The sequence below is a fragment of the Chelon labrosus genome, assembly GCF_963514085.1.
Source record: "Chelon labrosus genome assembly, chromosome: 21".
NCBI classification, from domain to species: domain Eukaryota; kingdom Metazoa; phylum Chordata; class Actinopteri; order Mugiliformes; family Mugilidae; genus Chelon; species Chelon labrosus.
Genome location: NC_140354.1, coordinates 9,020,296 through 9,044,123, shown reverse-complemented (window position 1 = coordinate 9,044,123; position 23,828 = coordinate 9,020,296). Strand labels below are relative to the sequence as shown.

At 42.8% G+C, this 23,828-nt stretch overlaps 3 protein-coding genes across 3 annotated transcripts; 2 read left to right on the top strand and 1 right to left on the bottom strand.

The window, feature by feature from the left end:
- Window positions 1-1,396: 1,396 nt before the first annotated feature.
- On the bottom strand, window positions 1,397-8,434 carry nup85 (nucleoporin 85). Its single transcript, XM_084570709.1, has 19 exons — window positions 8,279-8,434; window positions 7,545-7,635; window positions 7,299-7,455; window positions 7,120-7,190; window positions 6,992-7,035; window positions 6,617-6,686; window positions 6,410-6,531; window positions 6,100-6,234; window positions 5,469-5,591; window positions 5,240-5,371; window positions 5,032-5,138; window positions 4,852-4,935; window positions 3,404-3,469; window positions 3,148-3,299; window positions 2,908-3,025; window positions 2,693-2,793; window positions 2,292-2,443; window positions 1,934-2,035; window positions 1,397-1,602 (listed from the first exon to the last, which is right to left on the bottom strand). Exons 1-19 carry the CDS (start codon window positions 8,309-8,311, stop codon window positions 1,504-1,506), a joined length of 1,959 nt encoding a protein of 652 aa, XP_084426835.1. The 5' UTR covers window positions 8,312-8,434; the 3' UTR covers window positions 1,397-1,503.
- Window positions 8,435-9,098: 664 nt separating this feature from the next.
- On the top strand, window positions 9,099-14,576 carry LOC311506661 (small ubiquitin-related modifier 2-like). Its single transcript, XM_084570710.1, has 4 exons — window positions 9,099-9,248; window positions 10,102-10,233; window positions 11,805-11,876; window positions 13,280-14,576. Exons 1-4 carry the CDS (start codon window positions 9,228-9,230, stop codon window positions 13,340-13,342), a joined length of 288 nt encoding a protein of 95 aa, XP_084426836.1. The 5' UTR covers window positions 9,099-9,227; the 3' UTR covers window positions 13,343-14,576.
- A 497-nt stretch (window positions 14,577-15,073) lies between these two features.
- On the top strand, window positions 15,074-22,511 carry LOC311506997 (jupiter microtubule associated homolog 1-like). Its single transcript, XM_084571185.1, has 5 exons — window positions 15,074-15,235; window positions 17,529-17,671; window positions 20,664-20,812; window positions 21,192-21,216; window positions 21,954-22,511. The coding sequence occupies exons 1-5, from the start codon at window positions 15,180-15,182 to the stop codon at window positions 22,091-22,093; spliced, it is 513 nt and encodes a 170-aa protein (XP_084427311.1). The 5' UTR covers window positions 15,074-15,179; the 3' UTR covers window positions 22,094-22,511.
- Window positions 22,512-23,828: the final 1,317 nt, after the last annotated feature.

Genomic DNA, 23,828 nt, shown 5'->3' with positions numbered 1-23,828 from the left:
AGATTTCTTTTTAAAGTGTCTAAAAGCAGCCATTTATTTACACTCCATAACTAGATCCCCTCACGCTCCGTCAGACTGGATGGGACTCGTCTGTGAAATGCCATCCTCAGGGGCTGTTTAACTCTGTGGTTTTGGCTGAAAACTGTCCCACGGCCACCATTCAGTGTTTTGCTGAATCGTTCCCTTCCTGCACTTTTATCGTCTTGTTTTCCTCAAGGACCTCCGCCGGGTTTTTAGTGCATTTATCCCTTCCTCAGTTCTGACCAGTCTTCCCATCCCTGCTGCTTTTACCAAACCATAGAACATTCTCCAACGTCCTCAAAGTCCTTTAAAGGAAATCTGACAAAGGTGGCCTCCACCTAGCCACCATAAAAGCCTGTTTATGAGGTGATGAGTACGTGGTTGTCCTTCTGGCAGCTTTTGTCTCAGCAAAGGTTTTTCTGAAGCAGTAAAGAGTGACCGCTTGACCTTCGACCGCCTCCCTGACAAAGGACCTACTTGCTTGTTTCTTTTGTTTCAGAAAACAGCATTGACAAAAGTCCCAACGGCAACAAAATTCTTCCTTTTTACCGTTATTAAAGCCTTTGCTCTTCTGGAAACAATCAAAGATTGAGACATTTCTCAATCACCACAATTGTATCCCAGAGGTATGTGCTTTGTAAACTATGTCTAGAGCCCCCACAGTTCACCACAAGTGAACTACAATCAGATTATTAAAGCAAACAGGACTGGCCGACCACAATCTGGAGCCACAGCAGAGAATCTGGATGCTTTTTCTTGTTTAAATGAGAGAGGTCCAGAGAAGATTTTAAACTGTGCTCTGGTGGTTAGAGGAACAGATCGTGGGTCACTGGTTCGAATCCCTCGTCTATGTCCACAGCTGAGGTTCCTTTGAGCAAAGCACCTAAGCCCACACAAACGGCAGCCCAGTGCACTCACTACGGTGTCTATGACTGGATGTGTTCAATGCAGAAGAAGACGGATCAATAAAGTGGTTAAAATGAAATTAATACATTTGCAAATGTTTTTAAAAAATGCTTTTGTGCAAGTATGGGCGAGTATGTGATGAATGTGCAATGAAATCTACAGCAAAATTGGTGCAAAAAACGGAGGGGTCTGAATATTCCCAGCTCATTGTCATATTGGATGTACAGAGCCGTGTGTTTAATGTACATAGTATGTAATGTTATGTGTACCTGCCGTTTGTTGTATGACAAGTTACGTGAACATGTGACGTGTAGATTTTGGGAGAGTGTTCAGTCTGTACATAGTTGTATCATGTGCCATTCGTCTGCTGCATGACAAAAATAAATAATAATGAAAAAAGAAACCGTCATGGACGTTTGATATTCTGTTCCAAATAAAAGGATGGCTCAAAAGTCAGATTTCAATGAACGTCATGAAAAGTGTTTTATTATCAAACAGCACACTTGGATTTCTTGATTTTTTTTTTATGTACAGTACAAAAATGCAAAAGACAAGCTTTCTTTTTACGGTCCCACTTCATGTTTCTACTGTTCCCTCTTTGACTATAGCCATAGCCAGATTCCTGGCCAGAGCGAGTCTCAGCAGCTCCACTTTGGTCTGCTCTACGTCTTCCTCCTGAAATGACAAATACACTTAAATAAGAGGCGAAGCAGACTGTGTGTCCTAAACACAGAAACCACACTTTACGGGACCAGGTTTGGGATTAGAGGTAAACTATTCTCCGGCATTTATCTTGAAAAGGCAAAATGAACATCAATAACCTCTAATATAGACGTCCGTTTAGGTGGCTTCTTACGACGTAAAGAGGAGAATGCAAATAGCAGAACTGGTTGTGTCAGCTGAGCCAAACAAATGTTAAGCACTTCCGTCGGGAGTCGCCGTTGGAAACGGTTTTAATATGCAAACAGTTGTTAGATCTGTTAAGAGCGGTTGAGGATATGCATACCTGCATGGGCCTGTCTGTGCCCGGAGCTGTGGCGCTCATTGAGGAGGTGAGCTCCCCTAAACAGAACATCAGCTCGTAGGTTTGCTCTGCAGAGAAGATCACCTGGAAAGAAGATAATGTTTGAATGAATGCCGACTGAGCAGACGTGGCTTTAATCACCATGGCAACAGAGAGGCAAAGTCATGCCTTTATAGCCCTGAACCACGGGACCTTACTTTGGAGAAAACGTTTCCCAGGCTGATCGGTGTATACCACACATATAGTGTAATATACTATACTGAGCCTTTTCTTTTTTTGTGATGATAACCGTATTTTTTTAATCTATCTCCAGTGCAGAGAATGACTGGTGTCGACTGACCTCTTTCTGCTCCAGCAGTGGCAGGGCGTCAGTCAGCAGAGTCATCCAGAAGCTTCGGGGAGCGATCTTGGCCGTCATGAGGGAGAGGAGCAGCTTCGCGGCCTCGCTGAAGCGCTTCTCTCCGTAGAGCTTGTGGAACTCGCGGTACTTCCCTGAGAGTGAACGGAGAGCAGTGTTTTCAGACAGGACAAAGACGTGCAGTGTAATCTGCAGAGTTTTTTTTTTTTTCTGCCAAACCAAAAGCCACAACCCTTTTAGGGGAAACTGTGCCAGACCCAGTCTGCCCCTCAGTGTGTCCCTCTTGACTGACACGTGGACTGAATTTGTGAGAGTGGTGCAGTGGCTCAGTCAAATGTGGAGCAAGCGCTGCTAACGCTGCAGTGTGCGATCCCCGCGCATACCGAGGAAAGTGAGCCTGTCGCTGAGCAGCATCGCCGGGCCCAGGTTGTCAATCAGATCCAGATCAGAAAAGGTCCCGTTGGCACAGTAATCCTGCAAGAACCTAACACACACACACACAGTTGTAAAAATATGTATTATTTGGCAGCCTCTCGGAAAAGTCATTTCTGTTGTGGTGCCTGGGCTCTTTGCAGATTACACTGCTAAGGAAACTTACCTCTCTGAAATGAGGGTGGCAAAGGCAGCATCTTTGGCCCTGATGCTCCAGGACAGAGCCGAGCCCAGTCTGTTGTTCCTTAGAGCGCGCATAGCCATGATTTTACAGATACTCCTCACTAGATAAGAAACGAAATGCTTTAAGTCTCGGCTGCAAACTGAAAACACACAATTTTACCTCTGTGTTTGTATTTGTGCAGAGGGAGATACGAAACGAGGGGTGCGAAATGACAAGTGTTACCTTGCTCTGACATTTGCCTCTGCTCGCAAATCCTGAGCACCTTGAGGGCTTTGCGCTCCGTGTCTAAAGGAACGCGCTCAATCTGCAGCTCCAGGTAGACGCGGCCAAACTCCGGGCAGTGGTCAAAGTAGTCCACAGCCAGCTGCCAAAGACTTAACACAAAGTACACACCAATATAAATGATTTTTTTTGCATTTTTCACACTTGAAATGGGCAGATATACAACACAGTAATATTCCCCCAGAGGTGAACATACCTATGATGAGTGAAGAGACCAGAGGCGTACTCCAAGAGCAGGAACTCTCTCAAGTTGGAGCCAAAGCTGAACAAACAGGAAACATGTGGTAAATGTTATATAAATGAACATGTGTCATCTTGTCATCCACAGATCCGCCTCCGACAACCGCTCAAGTTGCAGATCGCATCAATGTGTGACCCGACTCATATAACACACTGATCGACCATAATATTGTGACCACCCGGTCATAATTCCAGGTCAAGTGAAAAACACAGATTATCCACCGCTCCACCTACTGAGCCACAGCCGCCATTATCAGGGCAGCTGTCAGTTAATGGGATGTATTAGGCAGCAAAGTGCATCTTTAACAACTAGGGCAAAACTGTGATGGATAGACAACTAGGTCAGAGCATCTGTTCCTGGTCTGCAGTGGTCAGTACTTATCAATAGTGGCCCAAGGAAGGAAAAGCAGCAACCTAGTGACAAGGCCAGTGAGCTCCAATCTAACACATGAGCTACTGTAGCTGAAATTGCTGAAAAAGTACACACCGTGCGTAACAGTTTGTTTCGTTTTGCATACCCGGAGACCCGTCCAAGGCTGAAAGCGCCAACAATGGGCATGCGAGTATCAAAACTGGACCACCGAACAATGGAAGAACGCGGCCTGGTATGACGTATCGCGTTTTTTTTTTTTTTTTTGCATCACACAGATGGCTGGATGCTTGTGGGTCACATACAAACCTCATCACCTGAAGAACATATGGCAACAGGATGGAAGCCGCTGACACCATTGGGGGTGTGCTTATTCTGCAACAAGGTGGTGGTAGGTATCAACGTAACTGTCACATACTGTAAATGCCAGGACCCAGAGTTCCCAGAAGAAATATCTATCAGGTAGACGGCTTAGATATTGTGGCTGAATGGTGTTTATTATCAAGACTTGAAGTTTTTCATAATTTTATCCTATAATACATTTGCCTGAAATTAGTTATCGAGTCATAAATGCCACTGGACAATATTAAAGTGTCAAACAGCAATGAGATGAGTAATGATCAGCTAGTCATATGCACACTGCATGCCAGTGACGCTTGGCATCTGATCTGTTCCCTCTGCCCAGTTGGTGCATAAGTTATGCCTGAAAATGTATCACAATAAAAGCCCTGTTGGCCACTAATGCGCTACAGATCTTTTAAGCTGATGGAGTTAGAGGAAGTGGTGAGCCTGTATTAACAGCGTAATGTCGTAACTCTGACAGGGCAAGCCAGAGTAGATCGAAAGGAGGTGTCATACTAAAACATGACTAATCACACTTATCAAGACGGAATTAGAAATGTAGGATTACCAGCGACACATTTTAAGATATTCCCACAAGGCGTTAATGAGACGTAATTATCAGGAATAAGTTATGGCCAAAAGTGTGTTTTGACATATAAAACTGTGTAAATACAGCCAAACAGCATCCTTACTGTAGATTGTGAGACTGGAGGAGTTTGCAGTGATCCAGCAGGTCTGTCAAATGGGCCACAAACCACCAGTTGTTGAGAGCAATGCTGGAGGAACACAAGACACCATCAGGACGTGTTAAAGCTTATTAACTACACTATATATGTGCGCATGTATGGCTGGATGTGATCCTCTCGTCTTACCTGCAGTCTTTGATGACCTGATGAATGTCGAACTCAAAGGCAGCCAGCAGGATGCTGTCCAGGGCTTCTGGGGCACTCCTCAAGTCCAGGAACATGGTCAAGCACGACTGTAGTGCGCACACATACACAGGAACAGACAGTGACTACCGGGAATATAGAAGCAGTGAGTGTGAATGGTGGCGGTTGAGTGGCGCAGAATGTGATGTACCTGTGCGTAGTAGTGTAACTCGGTGGGTTTCACTGTGGGATGACAGAAGAGCAGTCGAGTGACAAGGAAGTGATACCAGGTGCTCAGCAGTTCTTTGCACTCCAGCAATGTGTCCTCGTCCCCAAGAAGGATCTAAAATTAAACGAAATCACAGATAGGAAAAGGTTTAGATGTTGTATTTATCGATAAAATTCAAGCTTAAGAACACGGACCCAATGTTTTCACTAACCTTGCAGATGAGCTCCAAGTGTTGGTTGCTGGCAAACGAGTTGTCTTGCAGGCAGCGGTCCACCTCCTCATGCCAGTGCCTCCATTTCACATCAAACTCTGTCAGTGTCTGAGTGCCACCAGGCTGAGGGAGTAACACACGGGTTGGTTTATGATCTGATATTTTGTTTATATTGTAACAAGGAAATCCATGATCTGGATGAAGATGAATCTATTTTTCCTTCATTGTTTGAATGATTCTTCCAATCAAGTAACAGAGAAAAGCTAAAATGCAGTAACTGGCCGCTGACTTTGCTCACTTGCAGGGACTTATGATTAATCTTTTTCATTTCAAATTTTGATTCATGGTTTTCTTTAATCTCATTTTTGCATGACAACGCCATGTTTGCATTGGCAGGAAGATCTCTTGTATCAAACCTAGAGTGCCCTTTCCTCGCAAAGATATTCCAACAAATTACAGAATTACAAGATGGGGATAATCTAAAACCAAATAAATAGCAAAATGAGACAGATTCTGCAGCTGATGTCTGTGCCTTTTAAACAATATTTTCATTTATTGCGTTATGCACCACAGTAGACCAAGGGGGAAGTATTAGAAACAGAAAATAAATTGTTTAAGAAAATGATCTTACGTTGTAGAAGGGCATCTTGCTCAGCAAAGAGTCCATCAGTTTGTACATGTTCTTGGCTGCAGGCTGTCGGTTGGCCTGTTTCGTGAGCATCTGTCTGGCTTCTTCCAACTTACCCTGCAGTACATAACTCACCACCTGCACAGCACGGACATGGCACATGTGATGACCAAGATCTAGCACTATTCTCCAAGTCTGACAAAATAAAAACTACGGGGAAATGCAGTCTGATGGTCTTTGCAAAGAGAAGACGCCTTGCAACAATGAATAAATGACAGAAGTGTGTATATGTGTATGCATGTGCTGGACCTACCACATCCCAGTAGTCCGTGTGCTCAGCAGGGCTTTCACTTTGCAGCACCTCTCTGGCCTTCTCATACACATCAGCCTTGTGTAACCTTACCCAGTCCAGGAGGTGGAGCAACAGGGAGCCCGCTGAAAATACACACACATTGCAGATTAGCTTTTTTTTTTTTCCATAAAGAAAGAGGCACGATTAACCACAAAGTGAGAGTCTTACCAGGTGCTGCATCGATGAACAGAACTTCGCAGAGATTCCAGATCAGTTCTGTGGCCAAGAGAATGGATACCTGATAAAACAACAGAATGAGGTTAAGACAGAAACAGAACAGTCTTAAGTACATTTGAGTCAAATCGTTAACGTGCATTCTTCTTCATTCATTACCAACTAAGCATGAACTGCCGCTTAACTGAATGTAAAGCTAAATTATTGCTTCTAGTCGTAAATTAATTCACACATTAATGTTTATTAGTCTAGTTTTTACATAAATAATGTCGCTGCATGTTGTAGCACTGATACACATAACATACTTAGACTTAGACTTAGATAAACTTTATTCATCCACAAAGTTTATCTAAGTCTAGTAGTACATACCTGATTTCCATACCGCGTTGCCACTTCAGCATCTTTGGTAGAAACTTTAGAAAAGACAAAAGTGGCAAAGTGTTCAGCCGCAAGTACCACACTTGAGTAAAAATTAGCCTTCTTTTCAAAATTCTTACTTGCAGCTTGCTGAAGCTCCTCCATACAGGCTCGGATCACAGATCTATAGTTTTTACTGATGCTGACAAACCTAAGGAGCAAGACGGAGATAAACTTAAGTTAGTTTAAGATAAGGATCGCTTGTCATGTAGGCGTTTTGAATTTTTTTAATTGAACACCAAGCGTCATGTGGCATTACTGGGGTTTCTTGCTCTTGCTAGGAAGATCCTCCCTAATCGTCTGCAGCCCGACGAAGATGTGATGTGACTCGTTAAAGAGTTTGCGTAAAATCGGAGAATATATGTCCTCGTCTTTTCTGACCTCGTGGACGAAGGAACATCCTGACCTTGATTTTCCTGAAACAGAGCATGTTTAAAATGTTAAGGGAAGAACACAAGCGACAGGCGAAGGAGTGTAAAGATAGGCAGACGTAATAGCTACATACCTGATGGTCTGTGTAGGGTCTCATACACGAGAATGTCACCTGGACCCCAAGCAAATCCCATGTGCTTCCCATCACTGATAGCAGGGATATTCTGCATTTAAAGAGGAGGGACACCGTGAGTATTATTATTATTATTATTTGAAACAGTCTTACAGAAATCTGAGCCCTGGAAGGCAAACACCAGTGTGTAATTGACAATATAAGAAACATGTTTCCAAAGTTCCCTAAACCAGTCCTTCTATTTAAAGGCTAACGGACTTTTGTTGCTGTTCACTTTAATAATTATTATAATTTTTGGCACCGTTATATTGAGCTATATGTTGCCATGTTTGCATGTAATTTTATTTTTGTTAAATAAAAAGAGCATGTGTTTTACTTGTAGACCCAAAACCAGACACATTACAGTAGATAAGATGATAGGATGAGTTAATTTTTTTACTTTCACAATGCAAATTTTAAGAAAATGTCTCAATTTCTGAACTCAAACCTGTACTTTATCCTGTTCGTAGTTTGTGTGGACTACAACTTTAATTAACCAGCGTTTAAGATTCCAACTCCCCTACTACTTTAGTGTTTATTACGATATTGAGACTTGTACAATGTTTGAAGGCGAGCTCATTTGATAATGTACAATAATCCAACTTTGTGTTTAAAAAACGTTGCGATACAGTTAGCTTGTTAGCGGTGACATCCAGTTGTAGTGCAGAGAAAAAACAGCTATAACAACCACTTACAGTAATTGCCGGTTCAACGTCAACCTCCTCCATCAGGAAACAGAAGTATGAATATAATATAACTTAAATTACGAGCTATTCCGCTATTACCATGCCATTAACCAAAGCAGCGGTCCGGTGCCGCTTACGCGCCTCAAGTCTTTCAGTCGAAAGCCCCTGTGGCGCATGTGTCGTGACGTCCCGAAAGGACTGCCCTTCTTTTTGCCTGTTTTTCCATCGGCGGCGCTTCCCGGTGAAAATGCTTTTGTCGTGGCATACAGACACAAAATGCACACAGTTAACTGAACTCTAAATATTTATAGAATCATTTTCACTTATAGGACGGAAGTAACACAAAACTACGGAAACTGTTTGTGTTTGTTATCCACATAAAAGTATATTATGCAATTATTTTACCGGAGACTGTAAAGAAACAGTGCTGGATACTGGTATGACTTATACAGCGCTTTTCGTGTATGTTAAAGTAATCATGTAGTTTTCCAGCACACATCTTCATCACTGGACAGAAAAACAAGATGGCCGCTGGGATTGAAGGGGTTAAAATAAAAAGGAAAAACAAAAAGGTGCAGTTGTTGCTCTCCTACTATGACTATTGCACTCTAAGGCGATGACGACGGATCCCTGCAACACTGGTATGAAGTTAGCAGAGTGATCAGGTTTACATAGTGGGGTAGTTGTCCCCCTAAAGCTAAAAACAAAAGACAAAATATCGCTGTGCGCGTGCATGTGAGGCTGCCTTTCTCGTTAACGCGCATTGAGACTCTCCCGCCCATGCCCAGACTGCGCTTTCACCCTCGTGACTGCTTGTAGCCACTCAACGCCCGTCGTTGTGGACGCGCACGAACACATGACCGCGCACGTTCAGTTAGGATAATTTAAACAGGCGCGAGCACGTGCGCGTACCCGTATTCTTTGTGTGGCAGTCAAGAGAAGCGCCAAAAGAGTGACCATGGCTGATGAAAAACCAAAGGTGAGTGGTTTACAGTGTATTAACAAATCGGTTTATTTCGCCGGACCTGTGATAAAGGGGATCATACAAAAATGGACATTTTTGCATGTTCTGTATTGTGTGTTTTTTTAAGTTGCGAGCTAAAATTCAACTACTAGCTATACCTACTTAGACCGGAAGGTTTGTGAACGCGCATCCGCAGGCGCGCAGATCGTTTTCTGCTTGATCACACAGCCAACCAGCCGGTGTCATCCTCAGTGCATGCCTCAATTTGTGTGTTTGTGTGTGTGAATGGCTCATGCTGCCAGTGTGCGTGCGTTAATTTGTGCATCTGGAAGAGAGTTTGTGCACTCACTTGTCTTAATACCAGTTATAGTTGGTGTATACCACCAGAACAACAGTATTTGTCTGGGTAATCTCTGCGCTGTTATCAGTCTGGGCCATGTGCTGATTGTGCAGACTCTGAAGCAAAATGTAAACAAAAGAGAAATGCACCACAGAGAAAATTTTAAAGTTTACTTTAAATAATTTAGGAATCATTCAGTTGTATATCTAAACTGAAAATGTGGTCGCCTGTAAATCACTATTTTATCTCTACAACATCTTTGTAACATTGTCAGCCACAGTTTGTAATAAGCACTGAATGAGTAGAACTATGTGGTTCATAATGACGAGAGAAATGCACAGCTCCTTGCAACTTGTTGTAAAGTTGCCACCACTGTGGTATTTTTGGTTCACAGAACTGAGCTGTTTTTTTTTTTTCCTCAAACTCACAGCTTGAGGGCCCTACAACTAATGAATCATAATTGCAGCTCTGATTCCCTGCGTATCTGTGCTCACTGTGTTTTTTTTTTCTTTGCCTTTCTAACCTCAGGAAGCGGTGAAGACAGAAAACAATGAACACATAAACCTGAAAGTAGCAGGTCAGGATGGATCTGTAGTGCAGTTCAAGATCAAAAGACACACGCCGCTCATAAAGCTCATGAAGGCCTACTGCGAGAGACAGGTGGGGATGGCCCAGCGTCAACACACAAACACATCACTGACCGTTTATGAATATTCAATATGATGTCGTAGGTTCCTTTCTTTAAGCAGTTGTTTCCAAACTGAAAGGACATAGTGGTTTTCAACTGGAGTGTAACCATTAAATACACACAAATGGCACAATTATTGCATTGCTTTACAGCTCTTACCACATGCAGCCATTTGATTTTATGAATAATTGCTTATAAAAGCTGTTGATGTTTGATCGTCCTCATTGACGACACCCATCAGATATTCCTTATAACATTTTCTAGGCCAGCTGCTTTCCCACCGTGGAGCACGGCTCTGAAGAGCTATGCTGCCTCAACATCATATGGAAATAATTATTGGAATTAGTCGATGTTTCAGAAGAAACGACTTTGAAGATGAAAGTGAAATGTTTGCGGCCCTTTGCCACTTATCACACGTGCACTTTGTCACTGTTAAATGCAGCTTTTCTTGTACAAGTAGTTATGTCTGGACATTTTAAAAGCCCCACTTAACATAAAAAAGATTAGGTCCGAAAGTTTTTCATTTGTCATGAAGATTTTACATTATTGTAGATATTTAGCGTTATGCCAGAGTTAAATATGTTGGAGAATTCAAGGTCTACTAGAGTCACTCATACAGTAGTCGTGTCCAGTAGCCTTGTTTCGTACAAGGCATCTAAAGACATTGCAGTGTGATAGAAGGTCAAACATAAAATGGTGATATTTTGATCTTTTTTAATGATGCTCATTATAGAGTAATTAACCGTGCTCATTTTTTCCCCTGAAAGTTATTATTCATTGGCTATGATCCAGCCCTTCTCTTCTTGCTCAAATGCAGTTAGGGCTACAGAGTCAGTGTAAATCTTCTCTCAGTAGCCAAAAAAGCCTATTTAACGCCTATCTGCATTAATGATTCTTCTTTAATCACAAGCCTTCTGATGTTTTCTTTCAGCAGTCGGAGCAAAATCTCTTGTGAAGTCCTATAATGTCATGCGGCTACACTGACTTCTTTCTATGACCTATTCTAATGAGTTAACTTTGGGGCGGGTGCCAGTTCATTTCTTACTGGTCGCGGCTTTGATTAAATTGCTGCAAAATGAATTCTGAAGCTTTGCTGAAACTTTTAAAATCTGAATTCTGAAAGACTTAAAGGTTTGGACGGAAACATCTAAAAGAAAACAACATCTGATATTCGTCCTCATCCGAAAGTCAAACAACTTTCTGGAAGACTAGAAACCCAACTCCAATACTGTCTATTCCCTGGACTCCGAGCAGAGGAAAAGACACATTTGTCATGCAGCTCATTTTTAAAACTACAGCGAGCCCAGATGCTTTCCATTAGTCCTTCGTTTGTGTTTCACTGCATCACATTTTCCTACGACCCACAAATTTTATCAGACATATCTTAAACTAGGGAATACATGCTTTGCTGCTTTACTTGGCTTGTACTTTTTTTTTTAAATGGCATTGTAAAAAGGTGTCTTTTTTTTTTTTTTTTAAGTCTTAGTAGTGTTATGAATTAATGTCCAGTGGTAAAACAATAACTTTCCTTTTCTAATTCCAGGGACTCTCAATGAGGCAAATCAGGTTCAGGTTTGACGGACAGCCAATAAATGAGACAGACACACCAGCACAGGTAAGACTGAAGCCTTGAAGCAATAGGTTTACCTGCTCTAGACAATTTACTGAATTAGAGGGGTGAGCTTACTGAATGTACACTGTGTTGCCCTTAAACATATTTCATTTACCTTCAAATTCACCATATGTTCACCAGTAAGATGTGCATATCATTGTGCATTCATGTGATGTTGGGATAATTGGAAGAGTGAGTTACTGACTGGGAAAATTTGCTGTCCAACTACTTGGAAAGTCTGAGAAAGTTCTGGCACACAGGTTACCTTATTGTTGTCAGATACACTCACTGGCCCGTTCACTGGTAAAAAGGGAAAAAAAAAATCTAATTCTAATATAACAGCTGTGCATTACTACTTAGCTTCTTATTACTATGTTATTATGTTGTTCAATATTATGGTGTACTATATTGAATTGTGTTGTATCATACTACATTCTCTAAAATGGTCATGCTGTTGAATTGCCACCTGTCTCACGTTGTTAACAACATGAACAGGACATTATAGCAAGTCATGGGGGCAGACTTGGTGCAGTACTGTTATGTTTTTCATCACCTGCAAGCTGTAGAGGAAATGAAAGGAAAGCTTTCGATTAACGTGCAAGGTCTGAGATGAATCACAGGCAACTGATCAACTCATCTTGTTTGCTGCATCCGTGTTATTTCCAACCCCAAAACACGTGAACGCACCACAGTCGGAAAAATTACTTCCTAACTCAGGAAATGAGAGCACCCGAGGAGCATGTGAATTCAACATCTGTTCGCTCTCTTCTATGCCTTTTCATATTTCTGGACCACGTTAAAAGCATTCATTTAAATACACACACACACACACAATATATGTAGTCTTGATAAAAACATTTGGAGGACATGAACTTGCAGTACACCATGTTACAGTGCCTGTGGGATTTAAAATGTTGCACAGGAGGTCTCGGTGCAAGTGACAGCGCTGACACAGGGAGTCTGTAGATGCCCCAGGCTGTCGGAACACACTAAGCTAGAGTTTAGTCGGCGTGTTGCTTTGCATGTGTCACTGCAGACATGCCAGTTACGCTCACTTCAGTTTCTGGTTTGAGTAGCCCCATCTTGCGTGTTACTGCAATGTTAGCAAAGCCCATGTATGCTCGCTGCAGTTATCAAAGCCAAACGCAAATGCAGTGTGTCATTTTGGTCACAGTATTTCTATTTTAATGTATGCAAACAATAAATTTGACTGAGCACACTGTCACCCTTGTGGCACATATAACATAACTGCGTGACACCAACATTTTCTCTTGCGCCTCTCCCTCTATACATTCAACATCTCTTCCCGTCGCAGTTTTCTTAATGATCCTCAATTAACTAAGAAAAAAGCATGATCAGATCAAATGGTTGTGATATTCACGTGACACATGTTCTTCTCTTTACAGTTGGAAATGGAAGACGAAGATACAATTGATGTGTTTCAACAGCAGACGGGAGGCCTGATTTAATCAACCGCGTGTGCGTCGCCAGTTTCCTCCTCAACACAACCGACTCCCCCCCCCCCCCCCGGCCTGTGACACGCAGCGGCTGCATCTTTACTACAACCGTTTCAACGGAATTCCACGCAGAAGAAGTTTTCATTTCTCTGCCACACATACCTGCTGTATAGTATTTTGATTCTTGCCCCCTGTTACTTTTCTGTCTTTGTACATAAACCACATCCAGATCACCTTGAGTTCAGGTTTTGTTTGTTCATGCCTTAATGTGGTGAAGGTGAAGGACTTGCCCTCCCATTTCGGAAAGGGTTCGCTCCAAAGATGCAGACAGTTAGGACTGGTGACAGAATGAGATCTAATACAACTGATTTTACTGATCGAATACGGTTGAGCGAGGCTTGGTCAGTGTTAAACAAATCTGTTCTTAAAGGGACAGTTCACCCCAAAGTCTAATATACATGTTATTCTTCTTGCCTGTTGTGCTGTTTATCCATCTAGATTGGTTTGGTTTGCTCAAATGAACAAATTAATACACAGATCTTGTTTTATGCAGGTTCATGTAGGAACTATTTTCCGTCTACCTAACTACACCTGCCAACTGAATTACTGCACAAAAAGAAGGTTGTATCTACCCATGAGAAGCCGAACGGTATTGGTTAGCTAAAAAACATATGTCAGACTATGACGAAGACTGCAAAACCTGTCTTGCTCAGCTATACTTGTATCTGATTCAGATCGCAGAGTCAAAAACCTGCAACTGATGGAAGCAGTGGGTGTCGGTGCTACAGTGCAGCTCTTATCCTGGGTAGATGCATGCTTCCTTCTGTGCAATCATGTGGTCTCTGGGTCTCCATTGGTTCCATTATGTTTCATAGATGTCTGTATATCTACAAAACTCACATCAAGAGGATCTAGATGGATAAATGGCATTAACACCCAGAGGGGAAACGGGTATACTTAGGGTAAAATGTCCCTTTAAGGTGTACAATTCTGGGGCTGGCATTTCCAGTCTGGAAGTGGGGCTAGGTTATAATTTGGTCTTGGTGATCTTCAGAAAAAAAAAAATGATTTTATACATTTTTTTTATATATATATAGTAGTAGATGTGTAGAGAAATGTTTTGATTAATCATTTTACTAGGCCACTTCAGATTTTGGGAAGCCTGAAGAGATGTTTCAGTTTAAACAAACATCTGTATTGTTAAAACATGCCTGTTAAAATAAAGCTATTGTCTTTTTTTTCCAAACTTTCATTTATTTTGTTTGCTTTACATCATTCTGCAATATGAAACACATTTGTAGAGCTATAACAATAGTTGGTCAGTAATTATATTGACTTTTAAGATTGGGGTTTGATCCCAGCATTTTCACAGATTAAAGTCAAAAGTTTGCCCAAAGTTTTTCTTAAATCTTGTGTCGCAGTTTGAAACTTCTTTTTTTTTTTTTTTGTCATTTTTTTATAATTAATGCTAATGGCTAAAGAGAGCAGGAAATAAATCCCAGGGGATGTGGACTCAGCTGCCTGATCACTGGCATGAATCAGACCTGCCACCAACAAGAGAGGCGACCGCTGCGGTTCTGTCCAATGACAGACGAGTTCCGCCGCGCCCTGTCCAATGAGAGAAAAGTTCCGCGGCGTTCCGTCCAATCAGAGCGGGCCGAATGCTGGTGGGCTGGGTCTCGTGGGCTGGCACCGCAGAACCATCGGGTCTGGTCTTCGTTATGTTTTTCAGTGTCGGGTGGAGTCGACATCCCGTCGCATCCCTGCGGGCAAGGAGGAGGATTTTTCTTTATTAGTTTTTCATTGACTGTTTGTTTCACCGCCGGGACACCGTAGAACTCCTAAAGACATGACGACGACCACCACCTTTAAAGGAATGGAGCCTGGCGCTAAGAGCAGTTCCAGGTAAAAGGAGCCGAAAACCCTTTTTTCGCGGAGGAACAAAAGAAGTGGGATGCGGGCAAGCCTCCCTGCTAGCCTCTTTTTTTCTGTGTCGGCTAAGGCGGCTTCCTACCTTGCGCTACCCGCTGGTGGCTGGCGGGGGATTTTTCTGGATTTAGCTAAACTGTCACATAGTCTTGCTAATTGAGTTAATCTTATTGGGTGACTGATGCACCATACCCTTTAGCTTCACTTAGTTAGGTTAGGTGTTAGCCTGCGTGGGCTTTGGGTATTTGAGTTAGAAAAAAAAGAAAAGATTTCCTCGTATTATTTTAGGAGAAGTGGACAAAGCTACTCAAAGTCAGCTTTTTTTAGTGGCTATTATCGACTATTATACAACTTTTTTTGTAGTTCATGCTCCTCACATTTGTAAATGTGCTCTTTGAAGTTGCGCACAATGTTATCTGCACTTTTTAAAAAAAAAAAATAGAGGACCATTTCGTCCGCCCAACATGTGATTGATTACACGGAAATGACCCTAGACTTTAATCTGCGTGTGTCGTATTTTTTTTTTTATTTGGATTATTGCAGATAAGGGCGAATGAAAAGTTAAGATTAAGTCACGTGAAGTGGTTATAAGTAGATCCATCTAAGCTGTCGTATGAGCAAAATGTTTGTTTAAGGGTTACTTTGAGGAAGAAAACGCATTAAGAGTCATCCACCAAGCATGCAGTCATTTCTTTCCTGTAAGTGATGCATAGCGGCTCGGTGCATTCCTCCCCCTTTTGCAGGGAAGGGTGCAAAGAAAATGCTTTCACGACTTCCTTCAGCATTAGGCATGCTTTTCTTCTGGAGAGGAGACTAGTATTAGTCTGACTGAGCATGTCAAATGTCGGTCGATCGTCAGGCGTTTTGAAGTCGCCTGCTGTTGTCGTATGATGCAGGGGCTTGGGTGGGGGCTTTGAGCTAGCTAAGCCTGTAAATCTTTCCTTAGCTCTTTGCCCCCTCTGCGATCTGCTGGTCATTTCTGCTGCTGGGCTGACCAAAAAGGGCTCGGCAGAGCAGCTACTTGGGAAGAATTGGGGTAAAATCTATAGCAGGCCATCAAAGGCCTTCCTACTCTGCCTTATCAGCCATGCCATCTTTGACTCTGGAGCTGAGCAGTCTATCTGCCCGAGCTTCACCTGCCACAAAGTGCCCCGCAGCGTCCAATCGACAATGCCGTTTCATTGATAATATTTGCAGTTTCATCCCGGGGTGGGGTCTGCTGCCAGGCAGCTAAAAGCTTTTTCCCGTCGCAATCCGTGTGGAAAGCATGAGCTCATCCTCTCTGGCCGGGAGGTGAAGTCTGGTTTAGGCATTACTGTCACAGCCAAGTGTGTGCATATAAGAAGACAGAGAAAATCCACGCCGGTGCCGTCCACGCGGTGTGGATTTTCCGTTTCCAGTTGCTTTTCTTTGTAGCTTCAACAGCAGAGTTGTTTTTTTTTTTTTTTTTATTTGGTCTCCATCTGCCCGCCTGGCCCTTGGACAGCTGCTTAGTGTGTCAGCTGGTGGCTTCAGGGACTCTGTGGAGAGGAGAGTTTGCTGGAAAAGAGGGAGGGGTCCAGCAACGGCTATTGCGAGCCTGTCTGTGTCTGTCCTCCGCCCCAACTGTCCTTCAGCACAGCAAGAAAAAGGGTTTCCCCGCTCATTATTGCGTTCCTTTTGTTCAGCATGTGGCTGAAGGAATGTCGGTGTAAAGTGAGCTTTGTTTATCATGCTCTGCTCTGTGTGCAGTCTGAAGAGGACATGACCTATATTAACTTTAGACCTCAGATCTTTCACTTTTGATGTGTTGTATTAGCCCCCAAGCGAGCATATTAGATTTATTCATTTAATAATAGCACAATAACCCTACCAGAAATGGACACCGACCCCTCGTGTGTCACCGCAAAGGAATCTGCGCTGGAGCAGACAGCAGCTAGCCAGCTAACTATGTGATTATATGCGACGGGAGTCAGCTGCAGGGCAGAGATTGTGACTGTCTGTCAGAAAGGCCCGACAGCCAGGGCTTAGAGACCTCGCTGGTATCATGGGTGCTTTTGTGTGTGCGGCATTTGTATGAATGGATAAGGGTGGAGCAGGAAGAAGGCTGCACGTAGCTTGGGGCACACTCATGATTTATTTGAATATTGATTTTATTTTTATTTTTAACCGTGCAAGCTGATGCAAAGGCTTTGTGTGTTTTTTTTTGGTTTGCTCTAAAGGGAGGGGGTTGGGAGCGTGGTGGGCAGGATGTCAGTCAACCAACAATCTGTCGTTTGTTGCTCTTCAGGGTACTACGGCCACCAGGCGGGGACTCCAGCATCTCTTTTGGCACAGACGACGACTCGACCCCCCAGCGCAAGAACAAGATGGCCTCTAGCATCTTTGCAGAACCCGAGGACCCTCATGCTCATCGAAGGAACAATCCACCAAGTAACTCGATCTCACGTCTTTCTGTCCAAGCGTAGTTTATTTGCCATGTCGTATTATTGGAGCTAACGGAATCAAAACTTTTGGGTTTAGAGTTACAAGATCACGTTACCTGTGGTTTGAGATATGCGCTGTAGAAGATGCGCGAGCACGTATGCAGGGCAAGTTCAATCTTGTAAAAACAGAAAAAAGTACCAGAAGCCTTAAGTAAGCAAAAGGCATCATGGAATTCTTCTTTTTTTTTTTACTTTTTTTTTTTTTTTAACTTTAGCAAGGAAAAGATAAAAAACTGAAGTGTTATTTAGAATTTTCCATTTAAGTTGTCAGAAAGAACATCCCACAAGTGTCATGGCCAAAACCTCTCAAGGACTGGGATAAGGGTAATTTGAAGCTGGGCTTTGTTAAATTGGGTTGAGGTTGAGAACCAGACCTCAGTGGAAATAAATAGGTTAGCACAGAGTGTCAATTGGTGAAATGCATGGCCTTGTATAGGCAGACACGGGGGCAAGTTGTAGTTGCGCAATGAGAGGCAAATGCAGCAGAGGAGGTCTGTAGATGGCTCTGAGTTTTCAAGGTCAAAGCAGCCACGGGGGTTTAAATGAAAAATGAATGTAGTCTGACATAACTGAACGCCAGGGTGTTTAGAGTGACAAAGATTTAGATAGATATACATAACTCAACACTGAGTGTACCTTATTGTTAGTAATTCATTTTTCTATCCAGCTAGTCAGCATTGGGTTAAGGCTCAAAGATCTGCTAAAGTGCATAAACAGACAAATTCAGGCTCTGCAGCAGCACGGCTCCCTTTCGGCTCAGGGCTGTGAAGTGACTCACAAGCCGGCGATCACATGTTTTTTTACACTGACCTCTTTGTAGAAAACTGTTGACAGGGTGTATCAAATTTTCTGGCTGTATGGACAATGAAGTGTTTGGCCTATAACCATTACTTCAGCTCCTGACCTCCACAGGCAGAAGCTCCTTACAGCAAAACCTTTTCCTGCTTGCATTGTTTCCCTCGGTTCTAGGTCATATTCAGGGAGGGGGGGGTCTCATAGTGGTCCCACTTTAACGGCTACGACTGGTTGATATTCATTTCTGCTGTAGGCCTGTGAATGAACTCTTGCTGCAGTTTTGTAAGTAGACGGATTGATGGAGTAAATGGTTATGTTTACCCTTTTTATGCAAATATTTGTAATAATTATTGCAGCAGTCCAGATGAATGATAAATACTGCCCAGAATATTCTCCAGAATAAGCCAGCCACCCATTTTTCTGTAGCTGTTGAAAGGTTGTTTTAATAGAGATGTCCAGGCATCTCCGTTAGACTTTAACCAGCCTAGTCTGCCTTGTTGAGCGGGAGGAGGTCTCGCCGTATCAGCTGTGCGCTTGAAGCTGAATTTATCTTACGAGAGACACGTTTCTTTATGCAGTTTCGCTTGTGTCTGCTTGCTAGCTTTCTTCTTCATTTGAGATTTTGTCACTACATGGCGTGTTACTGCCCTTTGTGGGGTACATTTTAGTGCGACCGCACTTCAGATTCTGCTTGCTTTCCACGGCATAACTGCTGCTTCGATCGCTTCCCAATTTCCCAAACTACGTTGCGGGCCAAAGTCATAGTAACATAAGCCACACAGTCTCCAGTAAGGTGGTGTATAATAACGAAACCTGGATTACACGGATTCATTTTGACTTTTACAATCTTCAGTCTCAGAAAAAAGCTGGGAGTGGGGTGATGAGTCCTTAAATGCAAACACAAGAGATGTTGGTAATGCAAATTTAGTTTTTGCTTTATTTATTTATTTTTTGAGTGCAGGGCGGTCTCTTAATGCCTTAACGTAATTCCTATAGTCTGTTAATATTTAATTAAGCATGCCCTTATCTCTGCACAAGTTTCCTGTGTCTCTACAGTGAAAACGTCTAATGAGAGCAATCACTGACTGTAGGAATGTGCTTATATCACATACATTGTTTTGTTTTTAAATTATAAAGCACATTTCTGGTCTGGATTTTAGGTTTCACGGATACCATAGCTGTTGGTATGGTCAATTGCCTTCAGCTTCTGTCCACATGAAGTGCACTTTGTTATAAGAGAGGAACCAAGACTCCCACCAGACTAATGATTGCCGTTTCCTGTCTCAAAGCTTGTTGACTACTGAGTTTAGAGTTATGCCATGGACCCATGAGATCTATAAAGTTAAGTAGAAGGCTGTGTGTGTTGTAGTGATGGCAACATAAAGCATCTGTCTTGTCCATCACTCTAATTTAATCCTCTCCTGTTTCATATTTGTTGCTCACTGTGCAGTGAATTGATCAGACTGGGAGACGTGGAGCCACTAATGAAGGAGCTTCTATTGAGTGTCAGAGACTCCTAACAGTGCTGATTCACTTCACTCCATTAACAACAATGGCCACTCCTTTGCTTCTTTGGGTGCCGTTGTTCCCTCATGACAAAGACAGTCTGTCCCCTCCCCGGCCCTCTGGGCTGTAGCTGTTACCTTATGTGGTTTTTGGTTAGTGTGGCCTGCCTCGCCCACTGTGAGCAAACAGGGTTTTAATGTGCTTTCTGCTCAAGGAGAGAATACAGGCACTAAAGGGGTTTTTGTGAGTTTTGGCATTCAGGTCCTCTGCCTGGAAGTGTTCCAGAGCATTTCTGGGTCCGTTGCCGACACCCAAGCGGATTTGGTGATGTTTCCTGTTGGTTCCCAGAGATTTTGGTCTTGTGTTTTTTCAGTCTGATTCCCTCATAAAGCTGATGTTGTGTCAAATCTGAGAAGATGAATCTTGTTGCGCGCATGGTCGCCGCATGGGTTACAAAACTGGATTAGTGTCCATATGGTATGACTCGGCTGCTCTGAAGCCCTTACTCATGTTTTGTCATTTGTGTATCCTGTCTAGCTTCAGTGTAAACTGTTAGGGTTACGGCCAAAAGGAAAACAACAACACAGCTTTAAAAAGTGTTTCTCTGTCTGTCTGTCTGTCTCTCTTTGCCTACCCAGCCGGTGCACCCACAGGGACCCTGTGCGGGGAGCCCTCAGCCCCACTGAGGCGGTGCCAGCAGCCTCTTCTTTTCCCCAAGAACCCTGAGCCGGAACTGACCACCATCCACAACTCTGGGGCCGCCTTGGTCTGGAACCAGAGACGAGAGGTACCCGTCGTGCGAGCCTGACAGACTTTGTTTCCAAAACAGATCCTATTTTGGGTCCCAAAAGCACCCAGTCATAGATTTAGTATAATTCTGAACAGTTCACTGGAGGATGGATGAATTTATCTGTGTATTTGAAACGGACCCAGCATGTTTTTGAGATATGTGTCCTCAGCTGACATTTGTAATCCCCGAAAAAGGTTTGATTATTTATTTTCATGAGCGAACACAAGGACTCTCTGAGTAAACAAGACATGGCTTACTTGCTAGAAACATATAATATCACGAAGGGAAGATAGTTCAGTACTGCTCAATCAAGAAGCTGTAGAAGAAGAAGAAGATGGTTTGATCTGAATTTCTAATCTTGTGTTTTTATCCTCAGGTTGAGAATGGCCAAGAAAATGATGGTGAGTATTCCAAACCCTTCAGCTGTTTATGAAATGGCTTTCAGGTTTCTGTCCAACTGTGTCTAAACAGCAGTGCATGACTTAGATTACTCGGTGAAAAGCTCCTTGGTAGGCTATAACAGGTCGGGTCATTCCACGCTCCCTGCCTCCAACAAAAAAAAAGTCAGGTTTTGGTCTGGTCGCGTATCCTGACTTTCCAGATACACTGTAAAACTTGTTCCTTCCCATGTCTCTTGGAAACAAACATCTTCCACAGCTGTGTGCTGTCTCGCTCAAGAATGGAGGGATTAAATAGTGGAGCTTCTGGATCCACATTCACATTCACTGTCTGTTCATATAAACTTGTTTTTTTAATGCAGTTTGTCACGGCAGTCCGTTTTCCATCTGTTGTCAAGCACAGAATAATTTGTTGTTGAAAAGATAAATAAATAAAGGGGATTTAAAAACGGTTGCAAATGAAGTGCTCCCCTTACTTTGGACATTTCAGTTAAAGAGTCCCAGTTAGTGTGCAATTGCTGCGGTAATTCAGGCACTAATGGACAACAAGAGCCCAGCGCTCACGGAGCTTGCTGACCTCAGCTACTCTGGTCTTTGCTTTTGTAGATGCAGTTGTCTAACTTCAATTGCTAAATTGTGTTGAATGAATATATATATATATATTTTTTTACCTTAACCACATTTAATTGCATTTGAACCTCACCCGTGCACTAAGGTGTTGTCTCTTTGTTGCTCTGTAGAGTGTCCCGTCGAAGTGGAGCAAGAGGAGCAAGAGCAGCAGGAGACGCCAGAGCCCTCTGCCCCGTCGGGAGGTGCCAATGCAGCCACGGGCGGCCGAAGAAACCCACCTGGCGGCAAGTCCAGCCTTATCCTGGGTTGAGACCACTCCTTTCTTTTTTCTTTTTTTTTTTTTTTTTTTTAAATTCGCCTTTTTTATGTTTTGAAGAAAAATACCCCCCACGACTCTCTCTCTTCCTCCTCATCAGCATTTCACGTTCACCTGCTTCACATGCACTCGTGCCGTCACGTCCATGGACCCTCGCGTCCTCTCCCTTCACCCTCAAACCTTTTGTTTTGATCCTTTTTTTTCTATTAAAAGAAGAAAAACTGTTGAAAGCACTTTATGTATTCTCCCACCCCTCCTATTTCCATTTCAGCCCATCCTGTAGTGCATTGAGCCTGCTGGGAAAGGCATGACGTTTAGCTTGCCCCCTCATTCTCCCCTGTTGTAAATGGTAAAGGAAAAACAAAGAAAAAGATTTGATGCGTGGATTTCTAAGTACAATAAAGATTCATATGAATTTGCTGTGGCTGATTTAATGTTGTTTTTTTTATGGAGGAGTAGTGAGTAACAACTGCAGCTGATACTATTCACCAGTTGAAGCTAAAGAATTGCAGCCGTAAAAACAAGGGTACTGTTTAATTCTCATTTCAGTTTCCATGTGCACAAATGTCATAAATAAAGCAAAAGACCAAATTTTATTTATGTACAGAGAAACGGAGCCTGAAAACGGCGGCCGTTGAGAGCAGAGACAGACTCCGCGACTGGAAATCTGCCCAGACAAAGTAATCATGATAGCTCAAGAGAGAAAGCGTCTTTTCATGACATCATCCTTTGGATATTTGGCTCTCCTCACAGCGGCCCTGGTTTAATATTGGTCGGGTTTGTTTCGTTCACCGTTGCGATTTTCAAAAGTCAGATTCAAAAGGTGAGAAGCGATCCATACAAGATCAAGTGTTACTAAACATTGCCTTTACAGCAATGCTAACACTTGACTTTATTTGGTCTTAGTGTAAGCTTGTCACTTTTTTTAAGTATCATTAGGAATACACAAATACGTTTCACAACCGCCCGTTAGTCTGAGATTTGTTTAATACACTGGTCTCGACTAATCAAATCAGACGATATTTTCTGTCTAACACAGAAACAGCACTTAGTGTGAAGTGCAAAGGAAGGTTGTATTTTATGCCGTGATGCTGCATTCAACTTTTACAGTCAGAGAGAGGCTAATGCCCCTACATAATGAATATATATCGGTTCAATTGAGGTGTTAGAAGCTGGAACAGTCTACAAGAGGGAGGAGTTGTGTGATTTTGGAACCTTTCAAAAGTAGTCCAAGGAAGGAAAAGCGCTGAACTGGTAAATGCTGGTTCTGATAGAAAGGTGTCCAAATGATGACTCCTGTTCACTGCCAGAAACGCTTGCAATGAGCACCAGAACTGGACCACAAAGACGGAAGAAGGTGGACCGGTCTGGTGTACCACGTTTTCTTTTTTTTTTTTTACATCTTCCAGATAGCCTAAGCGTTGCTTATCTGGCGAACACATGGTGCCAAGATGCTAGGAGCGCCGCTCTGCCATTGCCATGGGGGTTTGCTCGGTCTGCTGCAGTGTTCAGGTGGTGATAACCATCAAAGTAAGCACATAAATACCAAGACCCAGGTTTTTCCCAGAAGCACATTACACCCTAATGAGCTCATTAATGTTAAAACTAATGATGCTTCTAATTCTACGTGACGTTACAACAGTCACTGGGCTTTAAGCCTTCTTGTCATTAGTCCATACCTTTGATTGAATGCTTTGCTGACTCATTATGAAGCTGACGTGGTCTAGAA

Coding starts and splice junctions, on each gene's coding strand:
- LOC311506997 (XM_084571185.1), top strand. CDS start 15,180: ATGACGACGACCACCACCTTTAAAGGAATGGAGCCTGGCGCTAAGAGC. Junction 15,236..17,528: donor GGCGCTAAGAGCAGTTCCAG/GTAAAAGGAGCC, acceptor GTTGCTCTTCAG/GGTACTACGGCCACCAGGCG. Junction 17,672..20,663: donor TCGAAGGAACAATCCACCAA/GTAACTCGATCT, acceptor TTGCCTACCCAG/CCGGTGCACCCACAGGGACC.
- LOC311506661 (XM_084570710.1), top strand. CDS start 9,228: ATGGCTGATGAAAAACCAAAG. Junction 10,234..11,804: donor AGGCCTACTGCGAGAGACAG/GTGGGGATGGCC, acceptor TTCTAATTCCAG/GGACTCTCAATGAGGCAAAT. Junction 11,877..13,279: donor AGACAGACACACCAGCACAG/GTAAGACTGAAG, acceptor TTCTCTTTACAG/TTGGAAATGGAAGACGAAGA.
- nup85 (XM_084570709.1), bottom strand. CDS start 8,311: ATGGAGGAGGTTGACGTTGAACCGGCAATTACT. Junction 7,456..7,544: donor GACCCTACACAGACCATCAG/GTATGTAGCTAT, acceptor GCTCTGTTTCAG/GAAAATCAAGGTCAGGATGT. Junction 5,139..5,239: donor AGTTACACTACTACGCACAG/GTACATCACATT, acceptor TGCGCACTACAG/TCGTGCTTGACCATGTTCCT.